Source organism: Astatotilapia calliptera, chromosome 11 (genome assembly GCF_964374335.1).
Source record: "Astatotilapia calliptera chromosome 11, fAstCal68.1, whole genome shotgun sequence".
In the NCBI taxonomy this organism is placed as follows: domain Eukaryota; kingdom Metazoa; phylum Chordata; class Actinopteri; order Cichliformes; family Cichlidae; genus Astatotilapia; species Astatotilapia calliptera.
In genome coordinates, this window is record NC_137432.1 from 19,701,969 (window position 1) to 19,722,325 (window position 20,357).

General features: G+C 37.1%; 1 protein-coding gene across 1 annotated transcript; it reads right to left on the reverse strand.

Annotated features, from left to right (window-relative positions):
- Positions 1-1,743: 1,743 nt before the first annotated feature.
- Positions 1,744-19,742, reverse strand: LOC113031953 (complement C4-B-like). Its single transcript, XM_026184519.2, has 41 exons — positions 19,590-19,742; positions 19,101-19,290; positions 18,829-19,000; positions 18,651-18,721; positions 18,440-18,528; positions 18,282-18,364; positions 18,098-18,185; positions 17,431-17,548; positions 17,184-17,325; positions 16,796-16,908; positions 16,559-16,711; positions 16,308-16,475; positions 16,022-16,213; positions 15,597-15,740; positions 15,377-15,500; positions 14,101-14,172; positions 13,799-14,011; positions 13,567-13,678; positions 11,789-11,859; positions 11,558-11,697; positions 11,235-11,450; positions 11,092-11,143; positions 10,917-11,006; positions 10,627-10,833; positions 9,659-9,734; positions 9,341-9,518; positions 7,608-7,703; positions 6,938-7,100; positions 6,612-6,793; positions 6,322-6,480; positions 6,187-6,246; positions 6,023-6,113; positions 5,779-5,947; positions 5,539-5,623; positions 3,934-4,008; positions 3,757-3,859; positions 3,567-3,656; positions 2,716-2,814; positions 2,508-2,591; positions 2,296-2,428; positions 1,744-2,222 (listed from the first exon to the last, which is right to left on the reverse strand). The coding sequence occupies exons 1-41, from the start codon at positions 19,652-19,654 to the stop codon at positions 2,084-2,086; spliced, it is 5,067 nt and encodes a 1,688-aa protein (XP_026040304.1). The 5' UTR covers positions 19,655-19,742; the 3' UTR covers positions 1,744-2,083.
- Between the last annotated feature and the right edge of the window lie 615 nt (positions 19,743-20,357).

Consider the following 20,357-nt stretch of genomic DNA (forward strand, 5'->3'; position numbering starts at 1 on the left):
TAACACCACTGTGTGTTTTTACAGCTGTAATTGTTAAATTGTAGCTTCTTTTGTTAGATTACAAAAATGTAATCACATAACCTAAAGGGCAAGGATACAGTCAAAACAATTAACATGTAGTGTGGGAAAGCCAGGAATGGTTACACTGCATGTATAAGTATACAAGCAAGGCTACACATGCATATACACATTTACCTAATTAACTGGTTTCTATGAGCCATTTTACAGATACATACACACTTTCCTGTCTGTCTATAAATTAATCTCTGAGTCACAGAAGTCAAATAAACCAGTAACAAAGTAATGGGAAAGTCAGGTATATTCTTTTTCAGATGCGTATGTTGATTTGAAAACTGAAACTGAAGAAGCTGAGTGGTATTCCCCTATCCACCTTCTGTGGCAAAGTTTTATCCTGTTAACAGAACAAATCATGCTAAACAAAGTGAAAAACAAAAAGACAGCGCAGCATGGACTGCTAAGTGGGGGGTCCCGCTTTATCTTGCGGCACCGTCCTGAAACACCTGTGCCTTTTACGCCGCTCGACATCGTAGACCACCCTCAAACTGCTGACCCTCTCTTGGCCTTTGGAAAAAAAAAATGGTTATAGACGTGCCATCAACACCTATGGCAAATGCACACCTGAGAAAATACACCTGATTATATGAGCACACTTCAAATTTCCCCCAGAGCTGTTCCCAGATGTTGCTCAAGCACATTTCATAGGCCAGAGCAGGTCAGATTGTACTTGGAATGGAAAATGTACATTTACAGTAAATCCCTTTGGGCAATACACAAATCTACCAAAAATAAACACTTTATTTTTCAACTGCACTTCAATCAGTTGTTGTTGTGAGAATAACTTATTGCGTTGCGTAAATCAAGTGTTCTTTGGTTTACGTCATTATACGAAAACTCATGTCGAAACTGTTCGGTCACGACAAGCCACTGCTTACTTCGACAAGAAAAAAAACCCCCATCTTTTTAAAATGTGTTGTTGGCAGCTCACAGCACACCAAAGCAATCTCGAGATGAAAATATGCGATGCTGAAGTCAGACTATTTATTTAACTTTTATTGGTTCAGATTTAATGAAATGTCTAATGGTGAGGCTGAAACAGTGCGCACATTGATCTGGTTGTGATTGAAGTTATGGTCAGTGCGCTGTGTTGCTTACATTGGACCTGGACTCAGAGATTAGAATAATATAAGCACATAAGCCTTTGCTTGTTCTCAGCCACTTCACCGTGCAACCCGGCACCTCTGGTTTTCTCCCCGCCCCTCTGCATTACCTGCAAGTTATATAACTGCACAGAGTACTCCATGTTGCATTTGTGTAATATGACCACATTTTAGGGACTACAGATCAAATTTAATGCTTGTGAAGAGATGATTGAACCATATCTTGTCAGTGTGCAAATCCATGAGCAGCAATGGACTCGTGCACTAAAAGCCACCCCCTCCTCCCCTTTTCTCCTCAACCTGCAGATGTTATATCGTGAGGGGGTGACTGGAATTACACTGAGTACAGAGACCCCTCTCAGAGCCTTTGCTGCAGTAAAAAGAAGAAAAAAAACATAAAAACAAATATATTCGACAGAAACCTAAATCAAACCACACTGAATCACACTTCTGGGAAAAAATATGAAAGTGCAGACATACATGTTTGGGCCCACTGTGTTTCTTTTTACCCAGTTGCTTCTGTTTCATTTTAAGTTATAAAATGAATATTATGCAAACAATGACATATTCTCTATAGCATGAAGATGTTTTTATTTAACATGAAACACAGACCATTGTTTTGCATATGAAAGATTACATTTCAAAGTGATGGAGTCACACTCAGTATGTCTACCAATGTCTTACTGTACTTACTGTATATGTTTCAAGGTTTTATCATTTTGATTTATAGGTAGCTAGATAGATGCAGAGCATACATGTATAGCTATGTACTGTGAGGTGGTAGTAGAATAAGCCAAAAAGTATAAGAAAAACAACAAAAGCTCTAAGCACTCATGCTAATCGTGTATCTGATGGGAAAGTCATTTAATCAAGCTCCATTAAAATGACAGTGAAAGCAGTTTGTTTCACTGTCTGCAGCCATCTATCATGTACTCTTGTACAAAGTCATTAAAATGCCTACAAGACTTTCTATTAGCACTTTTACTACATTCTTCTGAAGGCTTTTTTTCAACCCACGTGTTTGATTCCAGCAGATACTGCATCCTATAAAAAGAAGAAAGCAATGAAGAGAGAATCGTTCTCTGAAATCTTTCCTTAATATCCCTGATATACTTACATTCCACTTGTATCTTTTGTGGTGCCATCTTTGCCCATGATGAGATACTGTTTTCCCATGTCTAGTTTTCCTTTGCAGTGAACCCTCTTAGCAAACACTCGGACAGAGTTCTTACTCACCAACACATCGTTATCTAGTAGAAGGATTATAATTATTATATTTAAAGAAAGTCTTCAAATAAACATAATGAAAGGCAACAATAGTTCACTTACTCGATTTGAGAACCTCAATTATAAGAGTGGTGTACAACTCAAAGTTACTCTTCACAGAAATACTGGAGACCTCAACGATGTATGCTGGAATACAAAACAAATATAGAAATAATGCAGTGATTAACACCCCCAAAAATGCTAACAAGCTAACTAGCAAACAGTTAATATTTGATTCTTTTCACGTAAATGTCTTGTTTAGAATACTGACCGTAATCTACGATAGGGAAGGAGCAAGCATGTTGGACACGGGTAACCTTCCAAATTTTTTGTCTTGGATCAAATGTTTTTTGTAGGGTATGACAGGGTCCTATAAAAAGATTTTAAAAAAGTCAAGACACTTATATTTTTTTGATTGTTTTTTACACAAAATTACATAAAATTAAAAACAGACATGTTTCTGTTATGGAAGTCCCAGCATGGACTCAGGATCACTTTTCTGTGAATACAGCTGTTGGCTTCATCAAAGTCATATATTAGCACATCTCGAAAGGCACCCTCAATTCTGAAAGGTCTGTATGCATTGTGGAGCAACATATGCTGCTATCCAGGCAATATATATCAGGGAAGGTCTTGCATATTTCAGCAAGACAATGTAAAACCATACAAAGCATCAAGTTAAGAAACATGATATTTTAGTAACGAGCCTGGGTGCTCAACTAGTCTGCCTGTAGTCCAGACCTCTGCCCAAGAGAAAACATTTGGTGCTTGACAAAATGTAAAATATGACAAAAAAGACCCACAAGTGTCGAGCATCTCAAGTCCTGTATCAAACAAGAATTGGACAACATTCATCTCTCAAAAGTCCAGCGCTATTTCAGACATATACAGAAATTTACAGACTTTTGTTTTTTGAGATGCGTTGCTGCCTTTCAATTAAAAATGGGCTATTTTTTTTAAACATTTTAAGCAGTTTAAACATTTAATATCTTTTCAGTTTTATTTTGAATAAAATATGACTTTATGAAATCTGAAAATCATTGGATTCAGTTTTTATTTTGATTTTAGACGGCCGTTTTAGATTTGGGGGTGTCATTGTAGTGTACTAAATTTTTTTTGTACTTTCTGCGCATTCGCACACGTCCTCTGAACACAGTTTGGATACCATCTTGCTTCTTTGTGGTGCAGCGTAGAACACAGTACACTTTCTGTCTGTAAGAAAAACACATAGTACTATTTATGAAGTCCTATTCAATAAAAGAGATCGCATATGTGTTTGTATAAAGAGAGAAAGAAAGAACGACAGTCTTACCTGGTTCATAATAATCATAGAATGTGGCTGGAGCAGGCTGTAGAAGCCCAACTGGTACCAGTTGTTTAGCTTCAAAACTAATACATTCCTCATCCTCTTTCACCTTCACAGAGATAAAAAAGTAAATCTAACATTTGACAAGCACATTTATTTTCCATAACCTGAATTCATCCATACCTCGTTGAAGTAAATCAGAAGTCTTCCAAAATACGTCTCATAATGGTCAATGTAATGTTCAGGTGAATCTTTTAACTGGGGAAAAAAAGAATTAAACAATTTTGCATTTTAGCAGAAAAAAAGAATCTTCTGAAGTTTCAGTGTGAGTACAGGTCATTCCAGTTTCACATGTAACTTTTATTATAATATTTTTGATGTGCTCTTTGAAACCACAAAATATTTTTTTCTTGAGTTAAATGAGATTTCTGTATGTTAAATATAGCTAACTTAAAATAACTTCACACATAGATAAAGAAAAGATCTAAAGACTAAATACATTTTTTTCATAAGTTTTCTCTCTTTAACAGAGAAAACTAAAGGCTTGTATTTGTTTACTGTAAATTTGCAAAAACATCTTATTAAGGTTATCAATTGTGTTTTTAAACTTAGCACAAAAAGTAAGATCATTTGTGTTTGGTCAGTTTTTTCTTTTTTGTAACAATACTTCTTGACAAGAAATCTAATACTGCCAGAAAGCCTGTGTTTTACCCTTAAATGGCGCCACATTTGTAAGCAAAATATATATGTATAGTTCTGTGTAAATAATCATTCTGTACATACCATAATTTTTAATCCTAAAACTGTTTATAACCTGCATAGTTCACATTTCTGTATAACTGTATACCTCAGATTTCTGTATAGTTTTTTTTATTTCATATTTATATCCTGTTCATAGTCTGTACATACTTATAGTTATAGAATATTCATAACATACTTCATACTGTGTACATTATAACATACCCATAATAGACCCATTTCTGTAATACACTTACATATCTATATTATTGCTAATATATATTGTAATATATCTATATCATGGCTAAAGCAAACTGCATTTCATTGCCCTGTACCTGTGACATGTGCAATGACAATAAAGTTGAATTCTATTCTATTCTATTCTATTCTATTCTATTCTAAAATGCCTTATGGGTTAAGCATCACAGTTGAGTATGTGGGTTGCTCTGCCAATGCCAAACAGCTTATACTCCTGTTGACTCTTGTTTGGGTTGCTTCACATTGAAGTGTGAAGCAACAAGACATGTTTGCATCTTAATTCATTTGTTTCACAATATGGGCTCCAGCACCATGTGGAAGAACCATACACAGCTATAAAAGCCTGGCACCTCGTCCTCATGTTGGTCAGCAGCCCGGTTACACACTGCTGTGGGATGATTTCATGTTCTCATGCTGAAAACACCAGCTGATAACCACCTTTTATGTAACCACTAAGTCTGATTACTAATGTTAGTTTCCTGAGTATGACGAACTTACTTGGAAGTAGTATAATGCAGTTTATACAGGATCGAACCTTCCATATAGGCTTCTTGTCTTATTTTATGTTTATTTTTTACATTTTTGTAATTTCTAATTATCAGAATGACACCCCAGCACTTGTATTTATGTCACAGTGCAACTCTGACAAATATTGCCTCAAAGAATGTTAAAATGAAGCACACCACGTGCAATTCCCCTTCAGCGTAAATAATTGCTGTGGCATCAAGATTTGCACATGTCTAGAAAATCTTCTCTTACTTTGTAATGGGAGTAATGGTGAAGAATACCAACCTTATCCAGGTCCTCCGTTTTAGCCTCAAATCCACTCAATAATGTAATATCGGCAATGGCCATTCCTGTAAGATTCCTCTTCTTACTATGACCATGAATACAAAAAACAAAAGGACATTGAGAAAGACATTGATCAGGAAATGTTTTTTTTTTTGTTTGTTTTTTGAACTGCACAGCTCATACTCTGAATTCATATTCATGAAAAGTAAATATGAATTTACTGGATCTCATTTAACTAACCTGACACAGACAGTGTAGGTAACAGCCTCATTTGGACTGAAGTTATTATCAATCTCTCTCCTGTATCGGGTGTGAGCATCAGACCCCTCAATGGCTGTTCGTCCCAGGTCTTCCTGGTCTTGTTTTGCATCATCGTAGTCATAGTATTCATAATTTTCTAATATCGGAGCTAGATAGACAAAGATTAATGTAAGTGTGTGCCTTTTATCAGTAGTTGTGATTTGTTAGCATTTACAAATCTCACCAGTGTACTTCACTTTCCCCTCCACTCTGACACTGATAGACACCTGGTCACATTCATCCTTGGGTTCCAATAAATGGTAAGCCTTAACAATCTACAAGGGACATTTAGAGTCAATTATAGATCTGATTGATAATATACAAATCAAAGATGTGAATCCAACATACTTTAAGCTTAATTTCTCCTTTTCCAGTCAGATGCACGGTGATGTTGTTCCCTGTAAATTTCTAGGGCAACAGAAAAAAAATTAGAAGGGGGTTTCATCTTATACAGATATGTCTGAGCGCATTGCTTTATGATACCTTCAGGCTGGTCTCTACTTTTTCCTTCTTATTTTCTAGTTGAAGTGTTACAATTTCATTCCTTCCAGCAGAGGTGAAATCTGCTTTCAGTTTTGGTTCTGGACTGGGAGGCTTTTTTAACTCGTACTCTGCGAGGGCTTCCAGGGCCATGAGCGTATCCTGGGAATGGTAAGAATTCTTAATAATATAATGGTTGACATGTCTTCCCTGACAGTGAATAAATGGTGTTAAACAACAGGGGAAACAGGAGTTCCACACAAAGATGGATTCTCCAGCTCTAGCCTAATCACCTGTGTTGACTTGAAGCCTCCATAATAGTTTTCTCTGGAGTTTAACCAACAGGCTGCTCTCTCTGCCCAGTTTATATGCCCAAGCTGAACAGCAGTTAGAAGGACGTAGGCTGTCGTCTCTATTGTGATAGCATCCAGCTTTGGGCTGTCATTAACTGCCCAAAAATAGCAGTCATTCGTTCCTAATAAAAAAAAACAAACAGAATAATTATACAAAAATTAGACATTATATGATAATATAGGAAGAGACAGCACATATAATTTGGTCATAGTAATAGATTATTGTATGTATAGTGCCCACACTCATTTTCTTGTACTGGACATACCTTTAATAGCCGCTGCTTCCACTTTTTTCCATATATGTGAATGATCTGTTGTATTTGGCATGCACACTGAGAGGCAATAGGCTGTAATGGCGACAGCATAGGGATGCTGCAGCTCCACTGCGAGTGACTGGAGATATGATGTTGAAGAGGAAATACTTGGTCTCTGGAAGAGAATAACATGAAGGTGGTGAATTATTTTTTGCTCATATTTGTTGTGACTTATGGGCTAACTGTGGCAAATAAAAATTAACAATTCTCAATGTAGCATCAATTATTTTGTGTCCCCGAACCTGATGAATGTCCTGTTTTATCTAAATAGCAACAGTAATGCTAATATATAGAACGTTTTTCACAGGACTCCCTGCAGGTGAAACACTAAGTACATCCTGACACCTTTCATAGGAATTAGGAAGGTAAGTAGCAACCTAGTGCTTCTAATTAAATGCACCGGAATAACTGATCATTTGTGAGCGTGCTCACCACTACAAAAGCAGGAAATTTGGCATATGCTTTGGTTATTTTTCTCTTTTGTGTAATATTCCATCAGAGTTTATCATTTAAATGCTGTCTGGACTGCAGTCTGGACTCAGATACCAGACTGACTACAATTACCCACTTGTAGTCAAAACTAGTAAAAAAAGTACAGTTGGTTTTTAATATCACCACTCACCACTTTATTTTGCATATCAGGCTGGAGAAATTCGACAGACCGGTACAGTGCAAGAGTTATGAAAGCAGTCACTGATGCATCTTGGTCTTTGTCTATCTAGATTAAACACACAGATATAAAGTTGCACTCAGATCACTGTATTTTGGTTTGTTGTATTTAGATCTAAATGGGAGACAAATTAAAGGAAAAGAATGAACATTATAAAATGCAGTGCATTGGCCCATCACATGCTGCCAGAACAGCTTTAATGTAACTTAGCATTGACTCGACCAGTGTCTGGAGCTCTGATAGTAAAATAGTATGTTCTTCTTCCAAAAATATTCCCTTCTTTTTGTGTTTTAGTTAGATTTAAAGATGATGACTATTGCAAAGAAACCGCTGCCATCAGGATGGAAATGGGCCAACCAAGGCTTTATGACTTTTCCTTTAATTTGTCATCTGTTTATACCCCTAATGTTCTAATTAGGGGTGCAACGATATACAAAATTCAGGGTTCGGTTCGATACTTTGGTGTCACGGTTTAATATTTTTTCGATACCAAAATTTTTTATGCTTTTTTAATTTGTCATTTATTAAAATTATAAATATATATTTTAACTCAAAAGTACAGTTTTTAAATTTAATGTTGCTGAAAGAACAAAGTAATAAAAAAAAATCTATCTGATTGAGGAATCACTCATCTTTGGAAAAGAGAGTTTATTACAGAGAAATGGCTCTTTCCAAAATAAAAGCTATACTATACGCTTCTTCTGGGCTATATTCTCAGCAGCATATTAAACATATCAGGTCCCCATAAGGGGAATCATGTGCTAACGGCTGTCTAAATGACTCTGGTAAAGTTTGTAGCATGCAGGCTTGTTGTTTTTGTCTGCTTCCACTTGTCTTTGCACTAGGATGATGTCGGAGTCAATGTGCAGTCATATTAATTGTGTTCCCACTAGTGCTGTCAGCATTAATCTGAAATGACGTTAACGCCACAACACGGCAAATCTCCGTTAACGAGCTACCGCGGATCGCCCCGTGCTTGGGGCTGGACGGCCAACACATTAACGAGCCAGTAGTTCCCACCCATGTAATTGAGCATTGCGTGGCACATCCGACATACTGTTTTACTTTTGTCCATGATGCGCTTACCTTCAGGGTCATACTTCACATGAAGACTCTGTTTTGTTTTATTTATTTTCTTTTTGGTTTTATCTGAGCACAATGTGGAAAAATGTTGCCGTTAATTTCAGCATTTTTCACTTTACAAACGGCGCCCCATACATATGTGTGTATTTACATATATATTCATATTTGTAAATGTAAGTATGTGTACTTGTGTACATATTGTTTTTTTTCTGTATATGTCTGAAATAAAGATACAATAATAATAATAATAAAAAAAAAAGACCAAAATAGTTCCAAAGGCCAGATCTGAATGAGGGTGGGGGAGGTTCAATTTGCCATTTTGCAATGAGCTTAGCTTCTGTCTTGCTAGCTTGCGCTGTGCTCAGTGGATCTGCGCTCAACAGTGCAGCCTAGGCGGAGTAGTCGAACGCAGATCCACTGAGCTCTCAACACGGACAGCATCGTCAGAAGAAAAGTTGATAAAATAAATTAAAAATTTTGTATTGTTCGATACATATGCTTACCGAACCGACAGCACTGTATCGAACGGTTCAATATCGATATGAGTATCGTTGCACCCCTAGTTCTAATATGCACAATACATTTATTTTGCGAGAATTTACCAGGGTTCCTTTGTGTAGCACAGGATTTGGGTCACTGAATGACCCATCATGTTTCTGGACTGAGAGCAAGTAACTGACTGATCTTCTGATGTCTTCTCCTAATCTGACGTTCTTCCGTTCTTCATTAGTCTGACGCTGAGTCACAAATGAAAACATTTTTACTATAAGAGCAGTCACCCTGAGAACATGAAAAAACAAAGTGAAAAGGTTGATTCATTATTATTCATAATGGAGATTTTAAAATATAAATATAAAGTGAGATTCAAATTACTACTTTACATCCAAAACTAAAGAAGAGTTATATAAACCCATACTCACCAATTACTCGATGGCACATAACTCAATGTACCATAGGCTCCATCATGCCTTCTATAGCTTGTGATGTGTTTACTGCCTAGCAAAAAAGTACACTGTGCTTATAAAAGTGTCAGTTCATTACTATATATATATGAATACATATATGAATCACGAAGGCGAAATACAAGCATAGTGATGATTTGTGACACAAAACTGACTTTTCCCCTAATTAAAACACAGAAAGTTATTCCATAAAAAAATTTGTGAGTGCATTTCAGTGCATTTCAAGTATGATTTTTTTTTTACAATAACTTTAACATATTTAATAAGGTTATGTATTTATTTTTTTTACCTTTATTCTATTGATTTTTACCACAGTCAAAAATTGTAATCTTTTTTGTTTGCATAATTTTTTCCAACATATTTGAGTCCTCATAGCTTCTGAACTACAGGAGATGAAAACACATGAAATCTTTTGAGCTAAAAACACATTCAAGCTCCATTTTTGGTTTATTATGCACCCAATCCAAAAATAATAATCTAAAAAGTCCTGTATTTGTTCATTAGGATTTGTTCTTCAATTACTATTGAGCAAAACTTTACCAATTTAATGATGCAGAGTACAGAAAAAAGCACTCACATCCTTAATGTTTTACTTGCTTTCTGATAAGTCACTAGAGAAAACTTTTTTTAAAAAGTGCATGCTGTGTATACTTGATGGTGTTGTATTACCATGTGGGACAGGAGACTGGTTAAATTGAGCTACAGTATATTTCAAGAGCCTGTAACTCAGCTCTAACATCATTAAACTAAGGTGAACTTCATGCTAAAATATTTGTTCAAGAAATCCTTCGGAGAGGTCAAATGGTAACTTTTTTAAGATCCGAATAATTGTATGTGGACTGACCAGTGAATCTATAAATTATAAAACAATTTTAATTTGTAGCATATTTAGCGCCTAATAAGGATATTTTTTCATGTCTTCCTACCTTGCTCAAGTTTATTAAGAGCATCTTCTCTGCTGCTAGGTGGCAGCTCAAACCACTGATTGCTCAAGTCAAGGTACCGGAAAGCTAAAACTGTAGGTCCCAGTGTTGACATTGTCTGCTCTAAACATCCAGTTGGCAAAACAATCATTTCAGCAACCCTTTCAGTAGAAAGAAGCTTTCTTGCATATGAATCACCAAAGCCATTCCCTGTTGAATGAGAGAAATTAAATAATAAGATGTCAGGTATTTCTAAAAGTCAACAAATTTTATGTCTGTGTCTCAGTGTCTACCTTCTACTGAAACAAATATATTGGAGCTGGAGTCAGGGACTGTGTCATCTGGTAAGGATCCGTCAATAGTTATAGTCTTTGTGCTTCTTCCTATCATAACAGAGATAAGTATAAAAAGGAGAACAATAACTATGACTGACATTAAACTATCCATCAGAAATACAAACCCACTCACCATCTAAGTTATGGACACTGGTTTCTTGATCTCTCTTTTCTAATCCTTCTTTCTACAACATAAGATAGAAGACAACCAGTTTATAGTATGCCTTGTTTTTGGAACTCAGACTGCCATAAAAGTATCTTATACATTTCACTCACCTGCACATTCAAAGTTTTTTCTATTGCATCTATTCCGAAGCTATTCTTCATATCATAGAGACGTATTTTGATGGGTATTGAACCAGCGACCATGGGCACAGCAGAGAAGGAGACAAACTGAGAGGATTGGGGTGCAAGAGTAATGTTAACATAAGATGATTTCGTGGCTGAACCAGGAGAGCAAAGTCCTTCAGTTTGTTCCATGTGCACTGCCACCTGTGAACATGCAGGTGTCCAAGAAGACAAAAAAAATCTTTACTTATTCCACACAAAGTAGTTACTGTTTCCAGTGACACTCAGCGCTGATGTTGAGGTTAATCTACCTGCAGTTCGGAGTCATCATAGTTGTAGATAACAGGTGAAACTGACAGCTGCTCAAATTTTTTCACAAATGAAGGCAGTCTCAGAGACACAAATGACGTCTTAAAGGCTCTGATCTCAAGTGGCTTATCGACACAGAAACCTGAGTGAAACACAGAATAGAAGTAAGTTGCAGTTAATGAGATCCAGTCAAATATCTGTGATGTGTTTATAAAGCACAGAGTAATGATTACCTGTGGATGGAGATAATGTGACAATCTGAATCTCCCATGTGGTGATGGAATCAGGAAGGGGCAATGGGTAGCTACAAGAGTTTTTGATGAAGAGAAATCAAATTAAATCAAATCAATCAGACAAATGACACAGTTTATACGGGGGTTCAAAGATAAGCTGCTTAAGTGAAATAATCACACATTATTCAAGCAATAACAATTAAGATGAGTACATAAACAAAGCAACTGCATGGTGTCATTATGCATCGAACAACTGTATTTGACTGGAAATGGATTTGTGTATATAAAAAAAAAAAATTCCCCACTCGCCCCTTCAAGCTCGGGTCCTCTACCAGAGGCCTGGGAGCTTGAGGGTCCTGCGCGTTATCTTAGCTGTTCCTAGGACTGTGCGCTTCTGGACAGAGATCTCCGATGTAAAATGGTAAATGGCCTGCATTTGTATAGCGCTTTTCTAGTCCCTAAGGACCCCAAAGCACTTCACACTACATTCAGTCATTCACACACACATTCACACACTAGTGATGGCAAGCTACATTGTAGCCACAGCTGCCCTGGGGCGCACTGACAGAGGCGAGGCTGCCGGACACTGGCGCCACCAGGCCCTTTGACCACCACCAGTAGGCAAACATGGGGTTAGTATCTTGCCCAAGGATATTTGGCATGCAGCCAGGAGGTAGCCTGGGATCGAACCACCGACCTTCTGATTAGTGGCTGACCTGCTCTGCCACCTGAGCCATAGCCACCCCACATGATGCTGTTCCTGGGATCTTTTAGAGCCACTCATCTAGTTTGGGAGTCACCGCACCTAGTCCTCCGATTACCACTGGGACCACTGTTACCTGATGAAGGCTCTTAGACTCCTGTTGATCTTGTATAGCTCCGATAGTTGGCTAACCTCCCTCCCTACTACCTTGATCTTAGCCTCTTGCCTCCTTCTCCATGGAGGGCACTGCCCCTTGTGGCTGTAGCCAAGCATCTCACTGATCACTGCTGCCATGGTGTAGATCAGCTTGTTAGTCTCGGTAATGGTGGCTGTAGGTATCGTCCACAGTGCTGCATTAACATAGTCTAACAGACCTTCTGAGGGTACTTCACGTAGACTTGGTAACCGGCTACGGGGGATTCAGGTTTCAAGCTTGGCCATGATCCCATCTTTCAGGTCACTTCCTCTCGCACTCAACGATCCTTCTTCTATCGCACTTGGTGCTTGGTACCCAATCTCGGGTGGGGTTGATCATATCACCCTCCTGACTTGGCGTCCTGGCTCAGCATTTGTGTTGTACCTCGTCAATCTCTAGCTGTGAGAGCCGTCCCTTCTTTCGTATGTTGGAACACTGAGCTAGTTGTTTCGCCGTCGTTGTGGATGTTGGGTATCGAAGATTCCATAGGTCCCTCATCCTATTCATGTAACCCCTTCAACAAGGGTTACTAGTGTAGTAGCATTCCAACAATGCCCTATTTTTGTCTCTTGCCCACCGATGCCTTCTTGTTCCAGTAGCCCACTTCTCGTCAGGGTGCCCTGGTTCCTCAACACCTGACACGGACCTTGTTCATCCGGGCAACATCCAAGCCGGTATGCCTCATATTTATCTGTCTCGCTCATGTCTGCGGTAGGCTCGCTTAGCATGGGAGGTCTAGCCTTAGGACCCTTACTGGATACAGACACCCCAGGGGGGAATCGAACATGCGATCCTCTGCTCCAAAGGCATGTAGTCTACACACACACACATATATGTATATATATATATATATATTAAAGGTACATTAAAAATGCTTACCTTTTTTTGTTGGAGACGTCAAATTCCACAAAACCAAAGCTTGGAGGAAAATATCTTCGGATATACTGAGAGGTTTCTGAGAAGAACTCCTCTATATCAGCAACGGATGCAGCTAAAAGCCAGAAAAAGTCAAAGTCAGTCAAAGTCAGACTTTGATAATTAAGCTACAGCTATTAAATGCTACTCAAGATGATTTTTAAAGTGTCAGCATAAAGTGTCAGTTTCATCTCACTCCTGCCAAATCCTTTTTGGAGTTCTTCCTGGATCTTTTTTTGTCTTAGACGCTCCGCTTCAAGGCAGCACTTTAAAAACACTTCAGCACAAGTTGGATTTTTTTTCACTAGAAGGACCCGATCAGCTCTTTCCCGACATGTTCGTTCCATCGGGATTTGAGAAAATCCATAAACACAACAGTTTTGCAGCTCTTTCTCTGTGTAGTTCAATTCTAAAGAAAATAAAAGACACATTTAGCATGTTCTTGCAAAAAATATTTTATACAATCAGACCAAAGTTTTAATACTAGAATCTTCTTACTCATGGCCATCATTTCGGGTTGAAGGTCCACTGAGCGTCTTTGTCGTGTTAATGAAGAATTACAACCAAAATCTAGTAGTAGGAGAGAAGCAGGAAAGCAACAGAAAAATGATTCGAATGGAATAAAAAAATGTAATACGTATTTATTAGCTGTTGTTGTAGGAAATAATTTGGAAAAGCGAAAGTGCTTCTTCCTACTGTCCAAAGATATGCAGTTAGTGGGGATAGGTTAATTGGAAACTAAATTGCCCATAGATGTGAATGCAGGTATGAATGTGAGTGTGAATGATTGTTTTCATGTGTTAGCCCTGTGATAGACTGGCGACCTGCCCAGGGAGTAGGCTGCCTCTTGCTCTAAGACAGCTGGGATAGGCTCCAGCAGCCCCCCCCCCCCCCCATGACCCTGAAAAGGATAAGCGGAAGAGAGTGGATGTATGTATGTATGGATGGATGGATGGATGGGAAAGTGTTGTGTTTATGGTTGGATTGATGGAAGCTTTATTCTCAAAGTCAGAAAATACAATTTTTTATTTAAACAGTGAAGTCTACATAAAATACAATTCCTTAAAAGACACTCATTGTATTTTAAAAAGGAAAATAACCTAAAGATATCATAATAATATGAAGTAACAACTGCTATGGCATTCAGAACACCTTGGTACTAATTAACAGAGGTTGTTAGTTTTCTTTCTAAAAACAGGGTATTTTACTACATTAAAATAGCATAACAGAGCTCTACAACAATGTCGAGAGGAAATAAGCATGTTTCTTCACATTTTTGTGTGTTAGGGTCCTGACTTCAAAGAGACGGGGATTGGTGCGAGGAAGATAATGAGGTGGAAATGAAAAAGGACCGGGCAATTGTGGAGGAAGCAGATAAGTAGGAGTAGAAAGTCATTATGAAAAGGACATGATATAGATATAAAAGTACAAATGTTGAATAGTCATATAAACTTTGAAAGAGCTTTTTGTGATCTTGATAAAATTTATAGGCAATAGGCAATACTACGTAAATGGCTAGTCTCTAATCGCATACATAAAACGAAACCAAGTAGAAAGGCCCTGTCCATCTCAGCTACTGTATTCAGGATGGTGGGACGACATGGTGGCTTCCACAGAGCTGTGCCCGCTCCTATGTATATTTTATTGGATTATTTCAATAATGTATTAAAAAAGTTTCAAGGAGAAGATATAATTACACACTAATCAATTAAATAACCTCAAAAAATTACCTAATGTTCCTTTAACTAAATGAAGAAAAACTTTTTTTTCTTACCCTTTCTCCACAGAAACTGGTCATTAGATACAGAAGCCAAGCCATTGTCTAACAGAACTGATGCTGAGTCAGGTCCACCACCATAGGAACAACCCAGATCATATGAGTTCATAGTAGAGAATACCTGACAATTGAGAAGAAAAGCTTAGACTTACTACTATGATTACCTATAAATTACAAAAAATACCATAAGTATGAAAGTAGTGTGTGAGACTGTAACCTGTTTGGGTGTGAGTTTATTGTCAGCATTGAGAGCGTAGAAGGCCTTATCCACAGCCAGCAAAGCCACTTTTGCGCTGTTCCCATGTAGATCAAAGTCTATCTTTAAATGTGTGTTAGGTGCAAAGGTACCTTTGGGTTGTACCTAAATTAAGACATTTAAGATATACCAGGATTTTTTTTTTTGTTTAGTGAAGGAAAATTCAAATAATACAAATAGACTTCTCAAACCAAAATCAAATAAATATATCAATATAAATACATGTAGATGTAGGCAATTTAAAAATCCAAATTATTTAAATATATGCAATGTTTGTACACCTCCATTAGTTAAATGTTAGTAAAAATTAGTTACAGCGCACACATTTGAAATAGTTTTGTTTTCTCTGCTCGTGCTGCACTTTTTTATCTGTTCTGTTTACTTACCTTGACATTTAGCTCACATTCATCCCTGACATCTACCCACACTGAATCAGCTATGACGTGACCGTTAGTGTTGTGATAGTAGCCAATCACACGGAACGATGGAACCATATTATGTGTTATCTGCAGTTGGTGTTTAGCTGATATACCAAGTGGGAGTGAGCCGGTGTTTACTACAATTCCCCGGCTTAAGACCTGAAACAAAGACAATTAAAACGTGTAAAATCAAGACAAAATGCTGCTCCTTTATGAGAATACACAATATTGCATTTAGTCAGATATTTCTGACCATGTAGTGTATATATCCACTGCGTGGGCTGTTGATGGTGTTGAATGTTATGGTAAGGAATTCATTCACAGAGTAGATCCTGCTGGTAAAAGTCATGTAAAGGTAGCTGTCATGTTGAGAGGAAGCACGTCGCATTATTTTTCTCTCTCGTAATCCATTTGTAGAAACCTGTTGGAGGCAGATGAACAAACAGTTAAAACTGGAATCAAATCTGTTAAACAACACCTTTGAATAAGGTTGGGGATACTAACTTCAACTGTAATATCAGCTTTATCATGAACATTAAAAGTATTGAACAGTGCCCCGTCTTGATCAGTGGTGCCTTCCCAAGGCTGTGATGTTGGTAGATTAATATTTACTGGCACACCAGCTGCTGGAGAGCCATCTGGCAGACGCACGAGCACCTATATGAAAAACAAAGAAAAGTTTTATTAAAGATCATTCCAGTAATTTGTGTAACTATTCCCATGTGTTAGTTTCAGACATACCACCACGTCCAGTGGATATCCAGGAATAAAATGAGATCGAGTTCGAGAGAGGTCTATCGTGTATTTGTGGGTGAAGATTCGCAGGTAAACTTCTGCCTCTTGTATTTCACCACCTAGGCCAAAAAATGTACACAGTATTATCAAGAAAAATAAAAGGTCGCATTAATATTTCTCCATGTCTTAATGAGTTTATCAATAGATTTATTATATTGGAACTTTTACTTATTAAATGCAATAATTAAATGTAGCTCCAGAAATTCTGTATTATGCACTGCTATATGAAACCACATTGTTTACAACAATTAAATACTCTCTAATATCTATGATTTCAAATAAAATAACCAAAAACAAACTCAGATATATTGATGAATGTAAATGTCTCCTTTACTTTGTATGTTTGTGACAAACACTCTCAAAAACAATCGATCTCCATTTTCCTGCATCTTAGAGAGGGTTGTTTTCAGCTGCCTCTGAAGTTTTGCATTTGTCTCATTAAACAAAAGAGAAACCTTTGCATTTCCATCTTTGACCTGCAAGAAACAGAGAAGTTTTGATAAAATGAAACAATAATGGCATGCAGTTTGTTACTCATTTTAAAATTAGCTGCATTGTGAATTTTGGATGGATTTCCTCACCGAACCGGTCTGCTCCAGTCCCTTGATAAAAGTCATTTCCTGACCGCCAAAGCCATCTTTTTTTACAAATCCAAACTGGCAGTGATAAGCACCTTTAACTTTTTCACCATGTGTGTACCTAAAGAAAACAACTGTTAACTGGAGCAAAGATAGTCTAAAAATGCAATAGTATATTTATACTTGAGACAGTCAATCCAAGCATTAAACGGTCTGACTCAAGCAGTGAATATTTTTTGTTGCTGAATCCAAGTTAATAAAAAGTTTTATTATTTTCACTGCAAAGGAAATAATTATGGAAGAGAAAATGCCCAATCTCAAACTTCAGGTTTTCACCTGGTAAGTGATCAGAGGCTGCAAGGACCATCATGTGTCATAATGAGTCATTATGTGACATTAATTTCATTTTTCAAATCGTGCTACAGTAGACTTGCAGATTCCCTTACGTTTTTTGCATTTTTCATTGCATGAGTGTGCTTATTTGAATACTGGCAGCCCTTGGTCAGGTAATGACTTGGTTAAACAGTTAAACTGTTCTATTTGTTAAAAGTCATCCTGCTGATAAGATGTTGACAAAATCACCCCAATGCCAAAGCCTTAGCTTTTAACATTTCTTGACATGAATTTGCAAAGAAAGAGTTAGTTTAATGGAAGTAAAATTAGCACTTACATTGCTGAGATGGTGAATTGAAGATCTTTGTTGGTCAGCAAAATATATTTCGGATCCATTACGATGTTCACATCAAAGCTTGGTAAAACTACAGTTAGTAAATAAGTTATGAGAGTCAAAAGATACTTTCTGTGAATTTAAAAAAAAGATCTCAATTGCACGAATCAGTTTATAGTAAACTTACTAAATTTCTGAACTTTGAACTCTCTGAAGGCAGCATTTGCTTCATCACCCTCATAGTGTGCAGTAATCTTCCAAGTACCCGTTCTTTACGAACAACAAAGTACAGTAAGTGTCAAAATTCCTTGACATCTTCACTTTCATTGGAAATTTGTAACCTACTCAGAAACGTCAGGTATGAGGAATGAGTCTTGATGTACTCCTCCCTTTGCAATCTTCATGATTTTCATTATTCTATTTCCAGCAGCATTCTGTCATACAGTGACCAAACACAGACCAAGACAAGAAAGAGTGAATATGTTTCTGTCTTTCAAACTTGTATTACCAAAGACATTTATAAAGAAAATATATAATATTAATAATTATAACTCACAATTACTGATATGTGGACAGGTTCCTCATGAGGCCTCATCGTGTGGTCAAGAGTGAAGATTCTGTAATTCACTAAAAGAACGATAACATAAAAGGAATATAAAATGTCTTTTTCACAAAATAATCACTGTTAGGTAAAGTCTGTAGAATTATTTAATTTTCTTTTACTTTGTTTTTACCTCTGTCTGTTGGGTTATAAATTGGCTGAGCTGTCTGAATGAAGATGTAGCCCCTGTGTTTTGACACCAGAACCCTTGTTAGCTTCGTGTTGGGTGTGAAGGATTGGCTCTCTGCCACGAGCATAACGTAAGAAGGAAATTGAGGCAATCTTAACAAAGAATCCATGTTTAGCTGTAAAGATGTAAATTATAAAGTTAGGGTAAAGTGGGTAGTAACATCTCAGTCCTGTCTTTTATTGTTTGCTTTTTGTTTGAGTGTGAAGTCTGCATACCTTGAGCTCAGCTATTTCAATCTTGTCTTCTTTAGTGCACGTAACCGTTTTCATCTCAGACACAACAGTACTAGAGATCTCATCCTTCAGGTAGAGCTTAACAGGTTTGTTAAGGTGACCCGGTCCCATCTGGACAAACACTTTCTCATTAACGCCCACGTGAAAGACTTTCGGGCCTGAGATGAAGAATCTGCACACAAAAATGAAAGATAGTGAACATTACATCTTTTAATAATCTGTTTCACATAATCTGATTTTTAGATAACTATGCAATCTGCAGTGTTGCATATTTGAGCGTATCTTACATTAAGTCAAGTTGATTATTAGGAAATAAATATGGGAATACCAACATATGATTTTTTTTTTTCATTTGTAAGGTTATGAAATTGTTTGAAGACAAAAACTTTAGTTATATTTAATTATATATATCAGTTAAAATGAGTAGACATCAGCCATTAAAGCATTACACTTCATTCTTCCTAAATTTACCTGTTTTGTGCTGAACACTCCGCGATCCATATCAGCAGCAGTATCACAAAAATGTGGCACTTCATCGCGCCGCTTTGATTACTTTGCCTGCTTTGACACAGACTTTAGATTAACTGCTGTTTTGTAAGTCACTCACCCCTGTTTCACAATATCTGGATCTCATTAATGCCCTCCCTCTGTTTTTTTCAGCTGCAGATGAACAGACTTATAAAACTTAAAACCAATTACAAAACTTTAAAAAATGCATGCATAAACACTCAAGGCATAATATGATAACAGTTTAATACTGCTAGATATAGCATGTTGCTCGATGCATGCTGTTGTTTAACATACAATGTGTTTTTTTGTCAATTATTAAAATTATTAAATCTATATTTTTTTTTTTAACTTTGCACATTAGGTTTCAATAGACCACCAGACCAACATTTCTGACAACAAGCTGTTTGGTTTTATTAAAATCCGTTTTACATTGCTACTTGGCTTGCAGCCTGGAAAGTGTTCCTGTTTCACAATGTGTAACCATCTCCTCATTGGTCAGTTGAAGCCAGATTTCCCTTAAGTCATGTGGTTTACAAGAAATCATGTTTGTTTTTTCTGTTTTCATCCCCCCCCCCCCCCTCCTAGCTACCTTTGAAACTAAATGGCTGACAAATTATTTGACGAATACAGATTAATTGTTCTCTTTTTCTTTAGCAGTCATAGAGTATTTGTCATCTCTTTGTAATAGTTAGAAAAGCTGTTTATTCCACACTTGCTGGACATGGTGTC

Coding starts and splice junctions, on each gene's coding strand:
- LOC113031953 (XM_026184519.2), bottom strand. CDS start 19,654: ATGAAGTGCCACATTTTTGTGATACTGCTGCTGATATGGATCGCGGAG. Junction 2,592..2,715: donor CTTCCCTATCGTAGATTACG/GTCAGTATTCTA, acceptor TTTGTATTCCAG/CATACATCGTTGAGGTCTCC. Junction 2,429..2,507: donor AATTGAGGTTCTCAAATCGA/GTAAGTGAACTA, acceptor TCCTTCTACTAG/ATAACGATGTGTTGGTGAGT.